The 21,261-nt window shown below is 38.5% G+C and overlaps 1 protein-coding gene across 1 annotated transcript in view; it reads right to left on the bottom strand.

Moving 5' to 3' along the window:
• LOC124185645 (vacuolar protein sorting-associated protein 8 homolog) overlaps positions 1 to 21,261 on the bottom strand; it is a 155,952-nt gene that overhangs the window by 40,023 nt on the left and 94,668 nt on the right. Inside the window, exon 9 of the mRNA XM_046576603.1 lies at positions 410 to 1,164. Within this exon, the coding sequence (XP_046432559.1) occupies positions 410 to 1,164 (755 nt within the window). The remainder of the gene's footprint in view (positions 1 to 409; positions 1,165 to 21,261) is intronic.

Below are 21,261 nucleotides of genomic sequence, written 5' to 3'. Positions count from 1 at the left end.
GCACCCCTTGCATAAAAAAATATCAGTTACTACTCACTCGTTAGGCTAAAACTAGTGGCCAGAACTAGCTCAGTGTGCGACTGACAATGAGTAAAATTTACTTAGCGCATCTGTGGTGTTATTTTTCAAAAATTGGGTAAAAGTATCTATGTAATAAGTGAATGCAATCAAAATGATGTCAACTATATTTTAATGGCAACTGAAAAGCAGTCTGCAAGAGCTTCACATTATGCTTGACTTTGAGATTGATTTCATTAACTAAACTAGACAAGTTGGATTCTGAAATTGAGATTGATTCTACATGCATTTGGCGAGGTTGAAATGGATTCAAGAAATCAGATTCAACTTATTTTTGATTGAAAGATACTCTGTAACGAAAGATTAGTGTCAACTATAAATAGGTACTTACAAGTTAGCATTATGTGCAAGATTGAGTAGGCAGTTATCAGATATATTTGTCAACTTCTTTGAGTGTAAAAGTTGCAGGATTGCATTTTCTTTTTCAACTTCAATGTCTCTTGACATGTCTTCACTGTTGTTTGTACCAGTCGATAACATTTCTACCATCCTGTTCAACGCACCGGCTTCTAATGTTACCGAGCTTTCAGCCACTTCATTGGATATAAAATTTAAAACTGCTGCTCTTTGTTCATCAGTCAAGTAATCATAATTATCAGGACTTAGAGGTGTGGTGGGCAGAACTATGTTCAGTAAAATGTCAATCAATCTCTGACGCTGCCGCAAACCCATTTCAGACATGAATTCTGGTTCTTGAAATGCAATTGTTATCACATCTAGAAAACCTTTGGCATCAAATTCAAGTAAGGTTCTGATATACGGGTACTGCCTTTCAGCGTCACTCGCTGAACTTGAATGCTGCGACAAAAGAGCGCGCAAGACATCAGCTTTGGCTCTCTGAGTTACACCTTCTGGTAGATTGCCTCTAGGAAATCCACGGCCTGCAAGGCAGCAACTGGCATATACTAAAATGGCATTGCCTAATCTTATTTTATCCGGTGATAACTTCTGTGTTCTGGCATTGGCAAGTGCCATTTGGAGAACTGGCATGAGCTGGTGAATTGGTGCTGTAAAATCACTTAGAGCGGATGTCTGCAAATAAATCAGAGCTTCCCAGAGCCCTTGTTGACCACATACTTTTGTTACCTGGAAAGAATCGGTACAGTTATCATGTGCATCTGTGAAGAACAATTTGTAACTCAACTAAAACTATTCATAGAATGGCCAAATTGTACTTTAGAGAAAAAAGTTTTGTATGTATAAAAGTACGTATCAAATCATTCTGACTCTAGGTATGTTCGCGATAAGAATAAATTCAACTATCTTTTTGAAAACAATGGCGCAGAATCACTTGTATCACAGTCCGAAATTTACTGAACTATTTTTTGACACTGTCAATTATAAGCTTTGGTATAAGTTGAAGTGAGCTGAGTATTACAAACACTTTTAATAATTGAAAAATGGCAAATCATTCCGAGTTTTTTGAAAACCAGGGGCTTCGCCCCTGCGCGCTTCGCGCGCCAACCCCACCTCGGCGTTACGCGCCTCGTTGTTCGGCGTTTCGCGCCTCACTATTTCCTTAAACAGTGTCTGTTAGACAGGTGAATTTATTTATGCTGATTTGATGACTGATCTGCACCTGTTGATCGGTTGTTTCCGATCAACCCGACATTGCTATTGGCTCCCTATGCAGGTCTGCTCAGATTGTTTTCGTAAACGAATCCACTCACATGTACAAAACCCCCGATGCCATGCATCCCCAATTGCATTTGGCGACTTATTTTGCTATAGTTATTATTTTCCCCATAGTAGAAGAAATTCATAGCTTTGCTATAAGTAGAATTTCTATGACTTGAGACAAATTAAAAACTCGTTATGATATTCGAACCAGGGATATAAAATTTAATCCCGGAGATTCTGTCTGGCTCTTTCAACCTCGAAGACAGAAAGGACGATGTCCGAAACTACAAAGAAACTGCGAAGGCCCTTACTTAGTGGTTAACCGGATCAAGGATTTACAGGATCCGAAAAAACCTATTTCTTCTCTTATATAACTCTCCTCGAGTTCTGTTTCATTACTTCTGCTGACATGTTTGCCAGTATGATATATTTGAAACGATACTCAGTCTCACCTCTGCGTGTCGATCTTGAGTGCCGTATACACAATACGCCAGCGCGCAAAAAAGACAATTCCCGTCGGGAATCATTCTTGATAATTCTCGTTTGCATGTTTATTTTTTGCGTGTCAGAAACAGATACCTATAAAGATATTTGTCAAAGACTGTCATAAACAGCCGATGACAGCTGCCAAAGGAAGTTTTGTTTGCTAGATGCTTTTTGTTTTGTTTTCGACATCTCACTCCACCGCCAACTTCATGCGTATACTATTGTTATTATAATTTTTTTATACTATTGTTATTACAACCTTTTTCACCTGTTGCTACTTCTTTTTCATTTGTTCAGAACTCTTTTATTAGATAGAGAGATAAGTTTTAGTTCATGAGCATGACTCCAAGTCTCCAAAACAAGCAAAACTAGTTCGCTATCGAATGGTTGTAATTTATGGGCTGCGCACAGTCAAATTTGCAACACTGAATCTCATGTTGCAGAATAAGCGTAAAAAGTTTTACACAACGGCGCTTAATTTTAGTCACAATCAACATCAACCGTCATTGAACACGTTAGTTATTTTCGTGCCAAGTGGACATGAAATCGTGATTTCTTGCCGAGGATTAAATGCCGCACGAGCCGAAGGTGAATACCAACTTACACGAATCAAGAAGTCCCGATAAGCACCTATGGCACAAATCTATTTTCTATGCTACCGTGCATGAAAAATTATAAGGTAGTCGAGTTGTTGACGGAGGTAGCGCCGCAAATATTATATAAACGCGGTCAGGACTAGGCACTTTGCAGAGATTCACCTCTATTCTGCTTCAATGAACAATACGTTTGAACGTATATTATTTCGTTCAAGATTTTATCTATGACATAGTTCTTAAGAAACATGCTCTAAATATAAATTTTCTTCTTACATTGAAATTTTCTGTTACGACATTTCGTAAGTGTGACACAAATACATATACAATACTGAAAGACGTATTCCGCAAGGTATAAACTTGTTACGTTCCGAAAAGTCGGAATGTGGTAGACTAAATGGGTGGATCCACCAACTTTTGGCCAGCTTTTCAGCGTGAAAATTTCGATACAGTTACAAATTGGATACGTTACAGTCTGCACTAAGATGTGAAAACCCTCCAATTTTTCGGCTTCTAGGCCATATGATTTACGAGAAACATTTTTGTCTTGATTAAGTTTTTGAATTGAGCCTTTATTTCCGAATTGTTGATACTTTCCGTTGACAGGAAAATGTGAATTATTGTTAGTAAATTTTTAAATTAAAAAAAACTGATCTTTCCGGATATCGATTCCACTTTGAGGTAGATCTTCAGGAATTCACAAAAAAATTTAATTCCGTTCATGCGAAGGCCTATAAAATAAATTGTTCTCAGGTTTTTTTGTGTGAAAAAGTACACATTTGAGAGTACACGTCCCGGTAGGATACCCCAAACGAATCAGATCCAAATTACGCAGGATACTACAAGTACTAATTCTTTCTTTGTAAACTCTGTATTTCGTGCTTCGGCGCAAACAAACAAGGTACGACAACGATCCTAACCATCGAGGGATCAACATCATTTCTGATAACTGCAAATCATTTTCCCGATAACCTGATCTACCGACCATCTGATGCGCAAGTCTTTTTGTACCTGGGCCAGCATTTACCGTTCATCTAAACCGATTGAACCACTTCGACAGCGCGTGTACACGATTGTGCGAGGAGCACACTAAAATCTTTCAAATTGTTGAGTGACTACTCATTCCGAAGCACTCAGCCGCCCACTTTCCCGGATGCTGCGTAGACAGCGTACAGCGTCACGCGAGAAGTGCATTCCCAATCTCTCGTCCCGCAGACTTCCCGGTCAGACGCTGGATCAATTCTTAATTACTACCAGTCCAGTGGTTGATATCACCGTCGAAAGTATTAGGCCAGTAAAAATAGACGTTTTTGGGCTCAACCTCGCACTAAATTGCCGATTCAATATTTTTTTTTAATAATGTTTGGGGTCACTTACTGAGTATAAAAACACAAAATGCTGTTAGATTAAGGTGGAGCTTCAGGCGCAATCTCGAAAAAACTTTTTTGGTCGATATCTCGGAAACTATGCACTTTAGTTCTTCCAAACTGATTACACATTACAGTTTCCGGCGTTATTTCTGTATATGGAAAGAATCATCTTGAGGTCGTGTCCATAAAAGAACGAAGAATATCGGTTATTAATTTTTTAACGATGACGCGTCTTTAGGAAAAGTCTGAAAAAATTTCAGAAAATTACACAAAGCCAGACGTTGAAGCTGTCGAAAAGAAAAGGTGGTCACTTGCTAGAATCCACCGGAAATCAGCAATCTAAATGTTCAACAACAATTTTTAGACGCTCGAGTTTGATATCGAAAAATCTGAAAAAAATCGTTGACGCGTGTATAGATGTTTGCTAGATTTGTGATTTTCTTCATAATTTTTGGAGTTAAAATGGCGGATTTAACGCGAAAAGACTTAAAATCGCTTTGTTTGCAATAACTTCGAGCAAAATAGAGTTAGAAGGCTAAAATTTGGTATGGGTCAATCATTCAACAATAGAAAACAGAAGGTCACTTGCAGAATCCATTTCAAGCGGGAGCACTTTTGGCTATGACTTCTACGGCGTCCCAGTATAATTTAATTTGTGAGCAAGCAAAGGAGCTGGAAAGTGTGTATCCAAGCTACAATCGACTAATGGGTGCAAAGAAGCCGTGCTATCCTGAAGGAATTGAAATAACTGATAATTCTGCAGAAGTATCTCTACAGTCTCTTTTAAATCACACTGCTTCTCGTTTGCATCAAACACCTGGGACAGTTTTGATTGCATCGAGTACATTCCTGAGAACACTCGAACTAATTGTAAAATGGGGTTTTGATAGTTCATCTGGACAATCCCAATACAAGCAAAACACATCTTATGGTCTAGAAGTATCAGGTTACAATCTTTCCGCGACATGGCTCCTTTCATTACAGCTAAGAAATGTGTCTCCAAGTGGAAATATATCCGTATTGTGGAGTAATCCTCGCCCACCTTCCGTAAGATATTGTAGACCTTTGCGTCTTCAGTTTCTTTTAGAAACTGCTGCCGTTTCAACACTGAACACGAGTACATAACTTCGCAGATGAGACAATTGTCTCCACTGTAAGTAAAAAAACCATTAGAAATCACAGTGAATATCAAACCATGATTGATGGAAAGGTATGGATGCGTTGACGGGCACCTCCAGCATGATGTGTTACATTTGCAAAGCAACACCTGAGGATGTGAAACAGCTTCACCCATCCCAACATCATGTGGATGAATCTGTGCTGTCATTTAGTATCTCCTCACTTCATTGCTTGATACGATGTTTCGAATGCATGATTCACATTGCGTATAGAATCACGCGGAAAAAATGGCGGATCACGGGAATCGATAAAGTTGAATTAGAAAAATAGAAAAATATCATTCACGATCAACTCCGAGAGCGACCAGAACTAATTGTAGATATAACAAAGCAAAGAAGTGGGAACTCAAATAACGGCAACACAGCTCGTAGATTTTTCGAGAACCCAGTAGTTACCAGTCAAATTACCGATATTGACGAAGATCTCATCATCCGATTTTCTACTCTATTACGAGCCATTAACTCCGGTTTTGAAATCGATTCCAGTAAATTAGGCGAATATTGCAAAGAAACTGTAGATCTGTACAGAAAGGTTCACAATTGGTATCCAATACCTCTAACTGTACATAAGCTATTGGATCATAGTGAGATGATTGTATCCACAGCCATTCTTCCACTTGAGATGCTCTCTGAAGAAGCTCAAGAATCCCGAAATAAAGATTGCCGATACTTCAGAGTGCACAACACGAGAAAATGTTCGCGACTGGCAACGAATGAAGCTTTATTCAAGAGATTACTTGCTTCATCTGATCCATACATCACATCTCTGACAATAAGACGAACCTCTCGCAGAAAAAGTGGTTCTATATCTGTAGATGTTTTAATTTTACTGAAGCAACCTGAGGTGGTTAATCAAAATGATGAGCCGGATGATTACAATGACAATAATTGAAAATTGATATATCAATTGTAAGAGTGAAAAACTAATTGTGACAATAATTGAAAATTGATATGTAAGAATGAAAAACTAATTGCATAAAACAATTAAAAATCCCAGGAGATATTATAAATCAAGAGAGGAAAAGAACAAAACAAAAATGAAAAAAAAACCGAAGTAACGGTAATAAATAGCGCGAAAAAAGTTGAAAAAAAAATAAAAATTGGAAAAGAAAACAAAAATTATTATTAAAAACAGAAAACAAATAAATAGAAAACGGAGCTACATTTCCTTCAACGTCCTCGTCGTTAATCTTGGATACTACTAATCGCAAGGAAAATTACTGTAAATAACTTCGTACTTCATCCTCGTTGCATAATATGCGTTTTTGTCAAGGTTTTAGGTATTTTAACACGGAAATATTGAAAATTGGAAAGTAAAATCTGTCAAAGTCCCTTCCAAAATATGTTTGGAACATTGGATCGTGAATATGATCATTAAATTTGAATATTCTAAGAAGCTGAAAGTTTAGGCCGACTAAAATCGATTTCGCAACACTGAGTGTCGTTCTTCAGCCGTAGAATTTTGGCCAGGAAACATCCTGCACGTGCCTTCGTAAGAGGGTCCTCAACGATAGGCAACTAGCCAGTCAGTAAGGTGCTGTGACTCTAATTCCGTACGAGCAGGTGTCGACGAAGGAGTCACAAGACGAACATTACGCAGCATCTATTAGTAATCTCCGTAAACGCTCGGGGACGTTGCCTACTCCCGGCGGAACTGCTGCTTGCAGACGTTCACGCGATGTAAGTTTTCTCCGTCATTTATAAAGATATCGAACTTCTATTAGAAGCATTTTGAAAGCGAAGGAGCAATCTGTGTCGTGTATTTTTCCAAGTTTCAAAATTTTTTTTCAGAGTCCTAAAAAACAGCACTGAATGTGAGCAAAGTTCCCGTTGTAGTAAAACAAGAAGGAATTTTTTTTTCACAATTCTACGAAATACACGACACAAATACATCCTTCACCTTTAATTTAGGACTAAGAGCAATAAAATCGAACTTAAGAGTTGCGAGAAAACTTGCACGATATGACTAAGATAAGGAAAGTGTTACGGAAAAGTAAGAAAAAGGGCCAGGGTTGGAAAAATTTGGCGGCTTATGAGCGGGAGAGGTTGAGGTGAATAGAATGGCATCAAGTTTGCTTACATAGACTCCATTGTTTTCATTTTCAGACCGAATAACTAACATGCACGTTTTATTAATTCAGAACACCGTATGTGCCTAACAATCTCTTCAAATTATTTAATTACCGTCCCTTTCTCAATGTGTGTTTTGTCAACTTATTCTTCGGAAAATCATTTTCCATCTTTCGTCCACTCACGATTACAAGCTTACTGATGACTTTTACCGCACACTGATCTACCTAACTGACTATTTGATTGTAATATTTGACATCTACTTGCCAAGGTCAATGCACAATACACTAATGAATTGAAAACATGACGTGCTATCGAAGACATTGTTGCAGCGTAAAGTTTCAATGCCAACCACGTCCGGTATGCTACATTCACGTTTCGAAATGAGCCAATTATTCAGCTCCATGAAACCTGAGACTTGACTCCAGCACTGATTCAGCTTTATAAGTTTTGTGAATTGGAAAAAAAAATTCAATGAGCTATTCCTGTCCTTTTCGAGCAGGCGTGATACTGTTTTATTCTCCAATAGCAATATATTTCTGCCTGAAATATCGTAAATTTGACTCGCAAGTGGCGGATGGATAAAATTTAATTATTCCTATGTATACTACAATTACGAGAAAAAATGAAACATTTTCTATTGAGAAATATTACTATCATATGCCCCGCGATTAACTAAAAAATAGGTTTTACGAAGCTCAAATAACCTACATTTTTCGAACATTTCTGAAGAAAAATTTGAAAATAGAAGTAAAACATTTATCTGAATCAACACCCACCTGGGGGTCAGGACTCAAATCAGACCGGCTCCAATATTTTGTACATACTTGTCAATCGGTTACATAATATATGGTCAATGTAGGATTACTGCGAGCCAAATGATCGACGAAGAATTGGTCGCGGAAGACACGCCAACCGAAGACACGATAACAGATAATGTTATCGAGTTTGACGAGGTCAGATCTCCAACAGAATTCGTCGAAGTCGATATATAATACCCAACTCTCCGATTCCTATAACGGCAGCCAATAAGGAGACGACAGTTGTAGGTACAAGCACGTCCGTAAGTTTCAACCACAATCGACAGTAATGTGGTAGAAGACCATGAATTGCAATTTGAAGGGATAGTGGATCAATCCAAGATCGAAACAAGTCCTCCATTCGAGTTGGCCGGCAGAAGAATAGTGGATATAAATCACTTCCTGAGCAGTATCAAAAAATTAGCTTTTCATCTACCTTATGATTGTACGTTTGCTAACATGGAACCTATATCCGAAAGCCGAACAGGATTCATTTCAACCATCACCTTCAAATGTAAATTTTGTAATAAGATCGAATCAATAGACTCAGAAGACCGTAAATCAGATTCCTCATCTTTAAACTCAGCCGTAGTTTCAGGAATTGTGTCCACAGGTGGTGGTTTTTCTGAACTCAAAGAAATTAGCGCTGCTATAGATATGCCTTGCATGGCTAAGAAAACATGGAATAAATTTCACGAAATTATCAGTGATGCCTATCATGATATTGCTCGGGAAGAGATGATAAAGGCTGGGAAGGAAGAGGCGAGATTGGTCCGTGAGGCAGGTGACGTTGACGAAGACGGGTACCCTTGCGTAGCGGTTGTTGCGGATGGGTCTTGGGCAAAACGATCTTACCGTACAAAATATGATTCTCTTTCGGGTGTAGCAGCAATAGTAGGTTATAGGACGAAGAAAGTTTTGTTGATCGGGATTTGCACGGATACAACGTGTTTTCACATTATGTTTTCAAGTTCAGAAATGAATGAATTTCTGAATAATGATCTTTCATATTCGTTTGCTGAATGTTTGCATCTTTCATTCCATAATATTCATTGAAACAGTTTATTTCGAAGATTCATTTTATTTCTATAATAATTACTTGTTATACCAAAGAAACGTCATAACGGCAAGCGAAAAGTATGGTATTCCACGCGATCGAATGTATTTTATTTATTGATGCGCCATTACTTTTGATTATGTTTTGTACCATAGATTTTGCTGATTTTTCAATACCCGTTATCTATCAATTTCTAATATACTCCTGCATGTCTACCTCAATTTTTTTGATTTACTAATTTTCTGTTCAATATCTATCGATGTATGTAACACTTTTAATTTTTTCTGGCATAGTTGTGAGGTTGGGACGGGATAGGGTGGGTCTCTTCATCGCAGCAACCTCCAGGTGGTGAGATCTGGGTCATGGATGGCAATGTATTTAGTAGGGATGCGCGATTCTAGATCGATCCAATCAAGAATCCATCTTTCGGGTCGAGAAAATAGATCTTTTGTATTGATACTTTACTAATCGATTTTTTCTAGAATCGATCCAAGTCTGCAAGGATCGGATTAGCTTCTTAAATCTTCAACTACAAAAAGTTTTGAAAGTCTATTTTGGCGTTCTGTATTTTATGAATAATATAGGTTTGAGAATACAAAAGAATCGACCAATTTTTAGCGCTGAATAAATCTAATATCACAACTAATAAAAAAAGCTTCCCACCTAGTCGGCTGGGTTTGTGTAATATGTATTGTAACGTGGCAGTTCGGTTAGGCCTGCCCGTTGCAAGAGACTCCCTGAACCCTGGGCGAGATCTCGGAATCAGGGTCTAGAAAATCGAGTCGCGAAATAATCCTAGAGAGCGCCAGAACTGGAGTCACGCACCCGAGCTTCGACAGGGACAAAATAGCGCATTGCGACCAAGATATTTCAGGCTTTTGTTTTTTTTATTTTTTTTTTGAGTGCACCGGCTACCCTCCAGCGACCAACTCCGACGCCGAACATCTTTCGAGGCAAGGCGAAACCACGGAGATCTCGCGGGAAGGACACCGAGGCTGCGGAGGGGAAGGCAACGCAGATCCCTGCAGCGCGGGAATCCAAGGCGGACGCGATTCCCGCTGGCGGCCGGCGAGCCGCAGCCTCCCCGCTCCCCCCGCCTACACCCAACCAAGGCAACCGCGAGATACCAGCTGGCGACGAGGGAGCACCACCCCGCCCAACCCCAGGACTCCGTAGAGCTGCGCGGGAAACGACATCGCGATCTAGCCTTAAGTTCTGCGCCGCGTAGAGACGACAGGTGCGCGGCAAGTTGCGCAATCCCCAAAATCGATGACCGATCGATTGTTGCGCATTCTTAGGGTGATGACGTCACGAAAAATTAGCGTGACGAGATCGGCGTTGCGACCATCCGAGATCACTCGAGTTCTGGCGACCAACTAAGGTGAATGTGTTGCGAGGTAGATTCGTGTTCGAGTTTTTAAACAAAAAAAAAAAAAAAGAAAAGTAATCGTTGCGAGGAGTAATGGCGAGCATGAAGCACGAGGGAGTCGGGTCCTTCGTTTCTTGGATGTGGAGCGGTAAGCGCTGTTAACCTTCTTGCGAGAGCTAGCGAGAGCGAGAGCATCAGTTGAAAATTAAAAAAAACACGTCATATAAGCTGAAATAAATACTATTTAGTCATGAATTAGCTCACTGCTGTTTCGGGTAATTCCTCTTGAAATATTTTTCACTTTACTGCAACGAGTTATGCAATAGATCTTTTGAAAACACGAAGATTATTCAATGATTTCTGTAACTTATCATTATTTGAATAAGCAATAAATATTTCAAATAATATGTATACGTGTCAACCTCTCCTTGGATAAACGTATCCTAATCTTATCAACCACGCGAAACTCATACGGCCTTCCAGTTATATTCCTCGCACGTCAGAACTTCAGAACGTTCAAATGGCCTGGTCCCATCGGAGTGCAGACTGGGGGGCCATAGCACGCGAGGGGCATAGACTTAAGTCCCGCCCACTCTTCCCCTTGGCCGCCTGGCTCGAGTCGCGCGGGAACTTTGGCTTCGGGAGCTCGGTAGGCACCGTTCTACGATTCCAGGGAATAAGTTCCCATAAAAAATATTGTACAAGCACTTAAATACATATACTTTCAGATAAAATACAAAGATTTGAATTGAATAATAATTTTGGTGATAAAAAATCTCAAAATTTATCTCTAGTTTTTCTGCCTACTGCTACAAACATTTTTTTTCCCCCGAACTCTTCCATGTGCATTTAATCCTTCCCAAATCGACTCACCTACATTATCTCTATTTTAATGAATAGACTTCAAAAATATCTCCCTTTTGGTTTACCTTTTTCCTCTACTTCATCGTCGCAGGATAGTATATCCGGAATATACCTACATACGATCACCCTACATACGATGAGATCGAAGCGGGTTAGACGCAGGGTTATAATAAAAACGCATCGATCTAAAACAAAGATACCGTAACAATGGAATGATAATGAGACCATGGTTCAATAGGTAAAAAGATTCTAGGGTTCTTGAATTTTCTGAAGACATTAAAGAATATCAATAGTAAATTGTTCCAAAATTTGCACTAAAATTTTTTGAGTAGGATATCTATAGAGACATAATATCAGTGTAAATATTTCAGAGACATCAAATTTTTTGAACATACACAAAAAAACAGTTAGAAAATTTTAGTCCTAATTTGTTGTACGAGAAAAAATACACATATAATAGGACATCCCGAAATTTTTCAAGTGGATCAAAAATGGGATCACCATCAGCGTCTGAATTAGTGTAAATATTCGAGCTATAAGAATCTTGAGATTGTCTATTCGGATCGTTGTCCGCTTTTATACACAAGAATAACCGGGAAGTTGAGAATTAGGATTTAAATGAAGTTGTAAACTGATTAGTGGAATACCGGTTTTGTATTTATTATATACTTCGAATTGGTGATGACGTGTTTGGTTTGAATTGTAAGGCAGAAGTGTATTTTGTAAAAAGTAAAGTCAAAGTATTTTGGAATTATTAGAACGAAGTGTAAGTGAGTCCAAAAAGTAGAGCGCAAAATCCATGTTCTGGAATTGAGAGGAGATAGTAAGGTGTGCACAGGATGTGCGAGAGATTGTCGCATCTAATAAAATGATGAGGCTCTTAGATAGGAGGAATAAAAGTCGAAACAAGATTGTTGAGAAATGTGAAGTAGGACTAAGCACGTAACACACAAAACTCGAATTTTCTAAACATATTCTATGTCCGTAGAAAATTCATACAGATTTAATTATGGTCTTATATTCATACCACTCTAAAAATTTCAGTAAAACACTGAAATGTTTATGTTTTCACTCGAAAAACGAAAATTATTTTTTTTGGCCTTATGTGTTTCTCGTAATCGGTAAGACTACAAATGCATTGCTAACAGCTGGAATGAAAGTTTTCATACTTATCTCAGTGTACACTATAATATATCGGAAATTGCAGTCAGATTGAAATCATTACTCTAAAAAACTGGCCAAAAAATAGCACATGGGCGTGAATAAAAGCATATTTCGAAGAATTTCTTTACCTGGCTCTGTTGATCTGGCAATCAAATATCCTAAAAGCCAAGCTGTGTCTCGGCGAAACTCAATTGAAAAAATACATTCAGAAACCATTTTGGAGATCTCGTACTCAATTACGACTTTCTGCGATATTTTAGTAGCCCAGCCTACGTGAGATTTTCATATGTTTATGTCTTCAGACAAAATTTTGGATAACATTTTTTGTAGGTTGATAAGAGCGTTTCTCGCGGTCCGAAATACAGTCGTGTCTTGTAAATAGATTACTCCACAGCAGTTTATGCTCGACAAGAATGTACTTTTCTTTCAATAAATCTTCTTAGAATCTGTTGAGATTCCTTCACCACGGCAGTAATCTCCTTTATATAACACGAGCATGTTTACCACGTTTTTTCATGCGTGTTTTCCATACATGAAGTACCCGTTATGACGGTAGAGCGAATCTACGAATGTGCATGCGCGGAATACAGAAAATACGACTTTGAAGTCCTAGAAGTCATAAGTGGTCTTTTGTATACGGCGCACGTGCATTGTCGCAAACAAATCTGACATTACGGGACCCTGACCTCGATTTCGTGCTTCGTGAAAAAACGCGTGACATACCCTTCTTATGTAAAGAATCGTGTGCAACACAATTTTTTTCAACAGTCTTTTTGAAACATTACGATAGCCTCTATCCACTGACACTAGAAATAACTGTTATAGACGATGGTAATAAGAAAATATCATTGCGTTTCAAGATTAACCATTGTAATGAGCAATGTACTGCTACAGCTGGCGTGGTCTTAATAAGCTGTTGGCTGACGGTAGATCTATGACCTACAGTTATGGAAGTTTGAAAATGGCGAGAATAAATGCAACAAAGCAGAAACGAGACTCGTGAACTCTCGGTGTCAAGTCTGCCAAATTCAATTGGGTACAGTGAAGAGGCAGGAAAAATAAAATTATATTTTATTAATCGATAGCCACTCGTCGATGATGTCAATTCAGTTCGTAATATTGCAGTTTCAAAGTATAGTTACGATGCCCTGATTTATGTGCTATGTACTATTTCCCACCAACTGAAACAACCTGCTAATCTATAAGTAGGAATCTTGGAAATGCAGATCAGTAGAAACATCAAATTTGTGTCGACATTTCGGCCCCAGATTTGGGCCCTTCTTAGGAAATTTCTCTGTCATAGCATCTACAGAAAATATCAAACAAACAATTGCGCTTTTGTTGTTCGTAACTTACCTTGAAGATTTTCACCCGTAATAAGTTTCACTTAAATGTCACCCAGCTTTTATACGTCTTGCGTAAGATTAAAAAAGTTAGTGTGATTCACGATGTTGCACATTTTAAGGATTAAGCAGTTCCAATAACGCGGTTCTTGATCTAAAATTTTGGCGTTATCGTAATCGAACGAGTGATCAAATTGTAAAGCGTGTTTTACTAAATCTGTACAATGGTCTTCGTCGTCTTTGATGTTCTTCTTATATTCATTTAGTCTCATAGCGAGGTGGCAATTGGTTTGACCAATATATAACTTTTTACAAACATTGCAGGAGATCTCATGAATAATGTTCGAATGCTTATCTTTAGGGAAATTGCCTTTACCGAAATCAAACAAAGAGCGCAAGTCATTCAAGCTCTTTCTCACGAATTGTGCATTGTATTTTTTGAACGTGTGATTTAAAGATTGAAATAAACCAGCTACATAAGGAATAGAAATGAAACTTGAAAAATTATTGTTATCATCTGAAATACTCCTATTGATGTGATTTGTATGTAGTATTTTTTGATACCTACATTTAATGCTTTTGTCTAATGAATTAGCAGTCTAATCGTTCCTCAGCATATATTAAGTTTTTTTCATGATAACAATTATTAGAAAGTTTTATCCCTCTATCGACCGAATTCTTGATGGTTCAAATATTGTAGGACCTAGACCGGTAAGAGTTATAATTTAAATATCTGTGCGATCAAGTGGCTTTTTGATACCAGTTTGTTTTGATAGTAGATGAACTATCGATGATAATAACATCTAGAAAATTAATTTTGAAATCCGACTCCGAATCGCAGCTGAATTTTAGTCTTGTGTGGTAGCTATTAAAAGTTTGTAACAATAGTGAAACAGCATTTTTGGGAATAGCTGTAAGAATATAATCAAGATATTAGTAGTAAAAAGGTAGCATAATATACAACTTTGTAAAACAATGTGATTCCAGATCATCAATAACGAAGTCAGCCAAAATCGGAGAAAGTAGTAACCCCATGGGTAAGCCAAAAGTTGGCGAGAAAATGATATTATTGAATATGAAGAAAGCAATATCAAAACACAAATTCAGCGCCTTAGTGAGCTGATCTAAAGGAATACTAACATTTGGAGAAATGGCTTGCCACCACTTTTTAATAGAATCTTTTGCCAGGTCTAAAAGCACGTTGCTAGTAAACAGAGCGGCAACATCCAAAGAGACTAGAATGTAATCGCGAGGCAGGAAATATCCTCTGATCGAATCTACTAAAGTATTACTAATTTTAATGTAAGGTTTCGGAGTGACTGGAGCAGATTTTAGCTACATATTCAACATTTTGGGTAACTTATATGTCGGACTGAATGAAACAATTATCTTCACCGGATAACCAATTATGTGAACTTTTGGTGAACCATATGTCCTAACTGATACACTATTGTTCACATTGATATTACGTTTTTGGTTTTCAGCGATAATTTGGCTCTCATGCCAATTATTGGCTAGGGTAGTCACCCAGAGTTGTAAGGTATACGTTGGGCTATGTTTAACTGTTTTGTACGAATTACTATCTGAAAGTTGAGCTAATATTTTATTCTTGTAGTCTTCCAAGGTAATACAAACAATCGTATTGTCCTTATCGGCTTTTGAAAACAATAATTCTGGGTGTGATAGGCGAAATTCTTTTGTTGCGTTACTAGCGCTAGAGTTAAAATGGTCAGTGTTACAAGGGTTATGTTTAAAGTTGAGAATCTTATTTGCAAAGTCTATCCTCGCTTGGTTACGGACTTCAGAAGATAACAGACTGATGTTTGATTCGAAGTCAGCAGTAGGAATACAAGGCCGGTTCTGAGCCAAGGTTCCGGTTACCGACACTTACCGAAATTTTCCCCAGACTCAAACCATTCTCCGTGATGACGTCACAGTCTACCGTCCCGACCGAAAGTCAAAATCGCGCTACCTCTTTACCGACCAAAGGTCCAGTCTTACCAACAATTTTATCAGCCGAAGATCACAATCGTGCTGCTTTACCGACATTTTATCGATCGAAGGTCAAAATCGTACTGCCTTACAGATAATTTTATCAACTGAAAGTGTAAATTACGCTGCCTTACTATTAATCGCACTTTCATCCTTCACTACCGATGGTCGAGGTACAGTGAAGGAAGTGAACTTTTTACCAACCGGGATATCGGAAACCACCATACATTCTTATTCCCACGATATGGATACCGGTGTAATATAAAACATTCCATAATTAATAATGGTTCTGAGAATTGTTTTTTACTAACTCGGATGCCGGTGTGTGATGTCAACCAGCCGACATTCTCTTCCCACGATATGGCTGCCGGTGCGATATCAACTACTACACATTCTTATCTAACGATATCAACCACGTGACATTCTAACTTCGTAAATTGAGAACTATTTGTGACCTCTGATGTGTAACGTCGGACAGATTAACTACAGTTCCCCTTAGGTTTCTCAAATCAAGCAATTGTTTCGAAATTTCTCTCTGAATAACTAAGGTGAGGGTGTGAAATTGATTCATGAATAATAAAAAAATGCTTTATTGAAAAAATCTCTACGTTAGAGTAGAAATTTCTTCATAACGTTAGTACAATAATAATAATAATATGTTTCATTCAACAGTATCGCAACCAGGATGATATTTTCGCCAGGAATGCGGAATCGTTCTTGTAGATGCTTCTGCGCACTAACATAAATCGCTGACCATTCCCAGCCGTACAGCATGATGATTCAGTGACTGAGTTTAAAGTAATACGACGTTTCGAGCTGCGCAGTATGCATTGGGTTTTGTATGCTCATCACATCGCACAGCTACAGACGAAATTTTTTGCAAGGTTTGAAGCGATGGACAGCCCAAGGTCCAGCAAATCGATGATTTGAACTTTGGGGACAATTTTAAGCAACCAATTTCGTTTTTCGTCCCCCTTCACATACACCGTGCGAGTTTTGCACAGCTCATATTCAATTATCTATTCAACTTTTGCGAACGGTATATTTCCACAACTATAAAGTAGACCATAAAAATTGCGTTGCAACCATAAGTTTTGGCTTTTACATTTAACGTATAGACAATCCTATTCGTGAGGCAGCTTGAAGAGAAACGTCGAAGGTTGTGCCTCCGAGTAAATTGAAATTATAGCTAATTCTTTCAATGTGAAGGTGTTATCGCAAAGTCTACGAAAGTCTTGTACGTCGACGATGAGCTTCATCTTTGAACTATGCGAGGTGATGGTAATGGGTCAGCTTTTATACCAACTTTTTTACCCCACCACTGAGTAGGTCGTATTCGACAATACGACCGTGAATAATCATGCAATACGCCGATGTTTCAGCGGAAAAGTTGGCATTAACTTCAAATTCAAGACGTATGTCGACAGGTTCGTACTTCTAAGATTCGTTGCGTATGGAACAGTCGATAACGAATGAGGGGACGTCTCGAAGAAATTCACTTTTTGTCAGCAACGGCTCGGGGTTCTTGTCGTAGTAGGTAGCTTGGAAGTTTGCGTACATCTCGTACAGGAGCACGTACAGATGATGACTCATGTCGAGGTTCAGATTACCGTACGGATAAGATTATGAGTTTGAAAAAGCTCGACGTCCGGGATATTGCTATGATCGAAATCACTTGCGTTCTTGCCGGTCTTGTTCTTTCGACTTGTTGGAAACCCAAAATGACGTATCAAGGTTTTTCAAGCTGAGTGGAAGTTGTCACAGATCAAACATGTTTCGATGTTGTGGGAAATATGGGATATTCATACAATTCCCAACTGCGGAAGCTCATCGAAATAGGCGAATCTGTATGGATTAAATTTAGTAGGTTAACTTTTTTCTGAATCACTAGTTTCAAATACGGTGTTAGACATTCGACTGTATTGATCATGATTTTGAATTCCTCCTCTTCATTCTGCATGATTCCGTTAACGTCAGTTTTTGATCTCGTCAAAATTAACTCATGTTTAGCGTTGACAACGATCTTGCGGTAGTCTTCAGCGAAACCCAATATCATGCTGAGCGGTATCACTACGTCAAAATTACCCTCGGCATCGGTTGATTTTTTCTTCTCTTTTATATCAAGACATCCAGCGTTCTATATCAGCCAAGTCTGACCAAGGTACAGGGAAGTGTAACCCTTCATGAGACTGGTCAAGCCAACGTTCTTGCTTCTATCAATCTCAACTGCATTAATTTCATAGCGAATTTCTTTAAATAAATGACGGATGGCGTTGTTTATGAGCTGTGTGTTTACAGTAGCTGTACCATCAGGTTTGAGGAGTCGTCCATGGATAGGTACCGAACTTTTGCTGGGTAATATGCATAAATCCTGATGCTGAGCAGTGATTCGAATTTCATCGCTGTTGTTAACAGTTGACGAGGCGTAAGGTTTGTGAGCGTAAATCTCGTAATGCGCAACGGATTCGTCAAAGACCGAGATAGCGTAGATTCAACCGAGTGTCATTACTTGATATCACCATTTTCTGGAATATATTTTCTTCTTCTTGGAGAGCTTTCGTCATTCGATTTAGTAAAAAAAAGCTGTAAACAAGTCCTTCAAATGCAGAACGATTTTATCACTAATATTCGTTTTAACCCATCGAATACTGCTGACTCTGTACTCGAAGTAGGCACAAGGTCTGAAGCTCTTTTCAACGGCAGAAACGTCTCTAGCCGCGCGATGTCGTTCAGTTTTGAGAAATCCATGATCGTCACTGTTAATTCGTATTTGCTCAAAAATCTCTTGTGAGTTGATTTAGTTGACTTCTAATTTGCAGTAGATGTTTACCTTCTTCAATGTTCTTGATGAATAGTTCTATTCACTTCTTGGTTTCATGTTGTTGTTGCAGAGTACTTTTCATTTACAGGAAGAACAGCTTTAGACTAGCGTTGAAGTTTTCACTTTTGACTTTTATAACGTTCCCCTACCACATGCATTTGAAATTTGGTCGGGGAAAAAATATTACGTGGTTGATATCGTGGAAAAAAGAATGTGGGGTGGTTGATATCACCCGGCATCCGGGTAAGTAAAAAGCAATTCTCAGAACCATTAATTTTGGAATGTCATGTGGTTGATATCTTTGGATAAAAATGTGGGATAGTTGATATCACACCAGCAGCAATATCGTGGGAAAAGAATGTGGGCTGGTTGACATCACACACCGGCATCCGAGTTAGTAAAAAACAATTCTCAGAACCATTATTAATTATAGAATGTTTGATATCACACCTATATCCGTATTGTGGGAAAAAGAATATATGGTAGTTACTGACATCGTGGTTGGTGAAAATATTTTGACCATCGGTCGATCAAATTGTCGGTAAAACAGCGCGATTTTGATCTCCGGTTGAGAAAATTGTTGGTAGGACTGGACCTTTGGTCGGCAAAGAGGTAGCGCGATTTTGACCTTCAGTCAGTACGGTAGACGGTAACGTCATCACGGCGAAGAGTTTAAGCCTGGGGAAGATATCGGTAAATGTCGATAACAGGAATCTTGGCCTTCAGTATCGGCCTTGTATTTTTACTATCAGCAATTAAATTTGTCGACGTGATAAGGTTTTTCTTGAAAGGGATCCCATGACGTGGGCCTAAACTCAGCACATCTATCATTATATCGGGAATATTTTGAACTTTATGACCGTTGGAGGATAAATAGTAGGCAATTTCCGTCGAGTAACGGTCGATTGAAAAGACATTTTTGTTAAGCAATATTTTATTTGCGACATTTCGATCGGGCTGCAGCCGATTATCTTCAGGCTACTACAAACAAAATGAAAACAAGAAATTTCTCTAAACAGTTGTTTCATTTTTTTGAGGTTCCTATGTGCTTATAAAACTAGTTTTAATTTGTAATGATATGAGAACACATGCATTTTTGAACATATGTCTGCCCCGACATTTTAAAGGTTATGTGGAAACTGATATGCACAATTGCTAATATGAAATAAAAATACAAAAATACAAGGCAAGATTTACAAAAAAATTATTTGCAAGAAAAGGATTAAGTATTATCAATTAGATGTTAAGAGATTTAACTTATAATATAGTGACATTCCTTAAGCATGTTATTGACGCTTGGCCGGTTAGTGAGGAAATGGAGATACATTGATATATATTGATTACCGATAATCGCCATCACTTCTATCGATAGTCGAAATATGGAATGTCAATTAAATATGGATGCATCTTAAGAGTTAAGTGGGATTTATAAATATCGATTTATGCATCGCTTATACCAGTTTGGTTCTGTTGTTAGTACAGTTGTAATGTTGAAACCGAAAGTGTCTGCGATTGAAGCGCGGGCCTAAAAATATAGATATAGCGCGCGTTATAGCTACGCGAGCGACGCTCTCAGGCGAGCGGTCGACGTCGGCAACCGAGCCGAGTCGCAACGAAAAGGTTCAGTTCTCTACGAAACATTGTAGCAAACACACACACCTTTATGTACTTTAAGATTTTATTGTTAAATTAAAGATATTTTCATGCCAATGGTGTCGAACTCCTTTTCAATCCCAACAGAAAGTATGTCCTAAATTTAAACTGTGAGAGGCTCAGTGTTGCCAGATGGTTCACGTAGCTTCCCCCTAGGCAATTTCTCTTTCCCCCTAAGAATCCCCTAAATACCCCCACCCTTACTCCGTCAGAGGATTGTGCCGATTGTGCCAACCCAGCGGCTGGATGTTGGGTTGTTTTGGGTTGGGTTGTATCTGGTTGGGTTGGGTTGTGTTAGGTTCAGGTTTGGGTTGAGTTGTATCTGGTCGTGTTGGGTTATTTTGGGTTCAGGCATACGGCTAGCAACCTCACTTGCTCGATTTGTCAAAAAAAAACGGGAATTTGGCTTCCCCTAAAAAATACCCCAAACATTTTTTCCCCCTAAATGCCCCCTAACGTTTCCAAAAAACCCCTAAGTCTAGGGGGAAACCCCCTGATCTAGCAACACTAGAGAGGCTGATGCGCAACTATCAAGGTCATGATTTCTAATTCTAATTCTGATGATGTTTGTAGTAGCCTGAAGATGATCGGATGCAGCCCGATCGAAATGTCGCAAATAAAATATGGCTTAAGAAAAATGTTTTTTCAATTGACCGTTACTCAACGAAAATTACCTATATTGGGAATTGCAGTGTCTATCAAGATCATCATCCATTTTGCGTTATCTATTTGTATTTACTTCTCTTTTTCAAGGATAAAAGATTGCCAATTTTTTTTATATTAGAACGTTTAATTTTACGAAA

The sequence above is a fragment of the Neodiprion fabricii genome, chromosome 1 (assembly GCF_021155785.1).
Source record: "Neodiprion fabricii isolate iyNeoFabr1 chromosome 1, iyNeoFabr1.1, whole genome shotgun sequence".
NCBI lineage: Eukaryota > Metazoa > Arthropoda > Insecta > Hymenoptera > Diprionidae > Neodiprion > Neodiprion fabricii.
The sequence above is the reverse complement of the archived record's forward strand: the minus strand, read 5'-3'. Positions and strand labels throughout refer to the sequence as shown.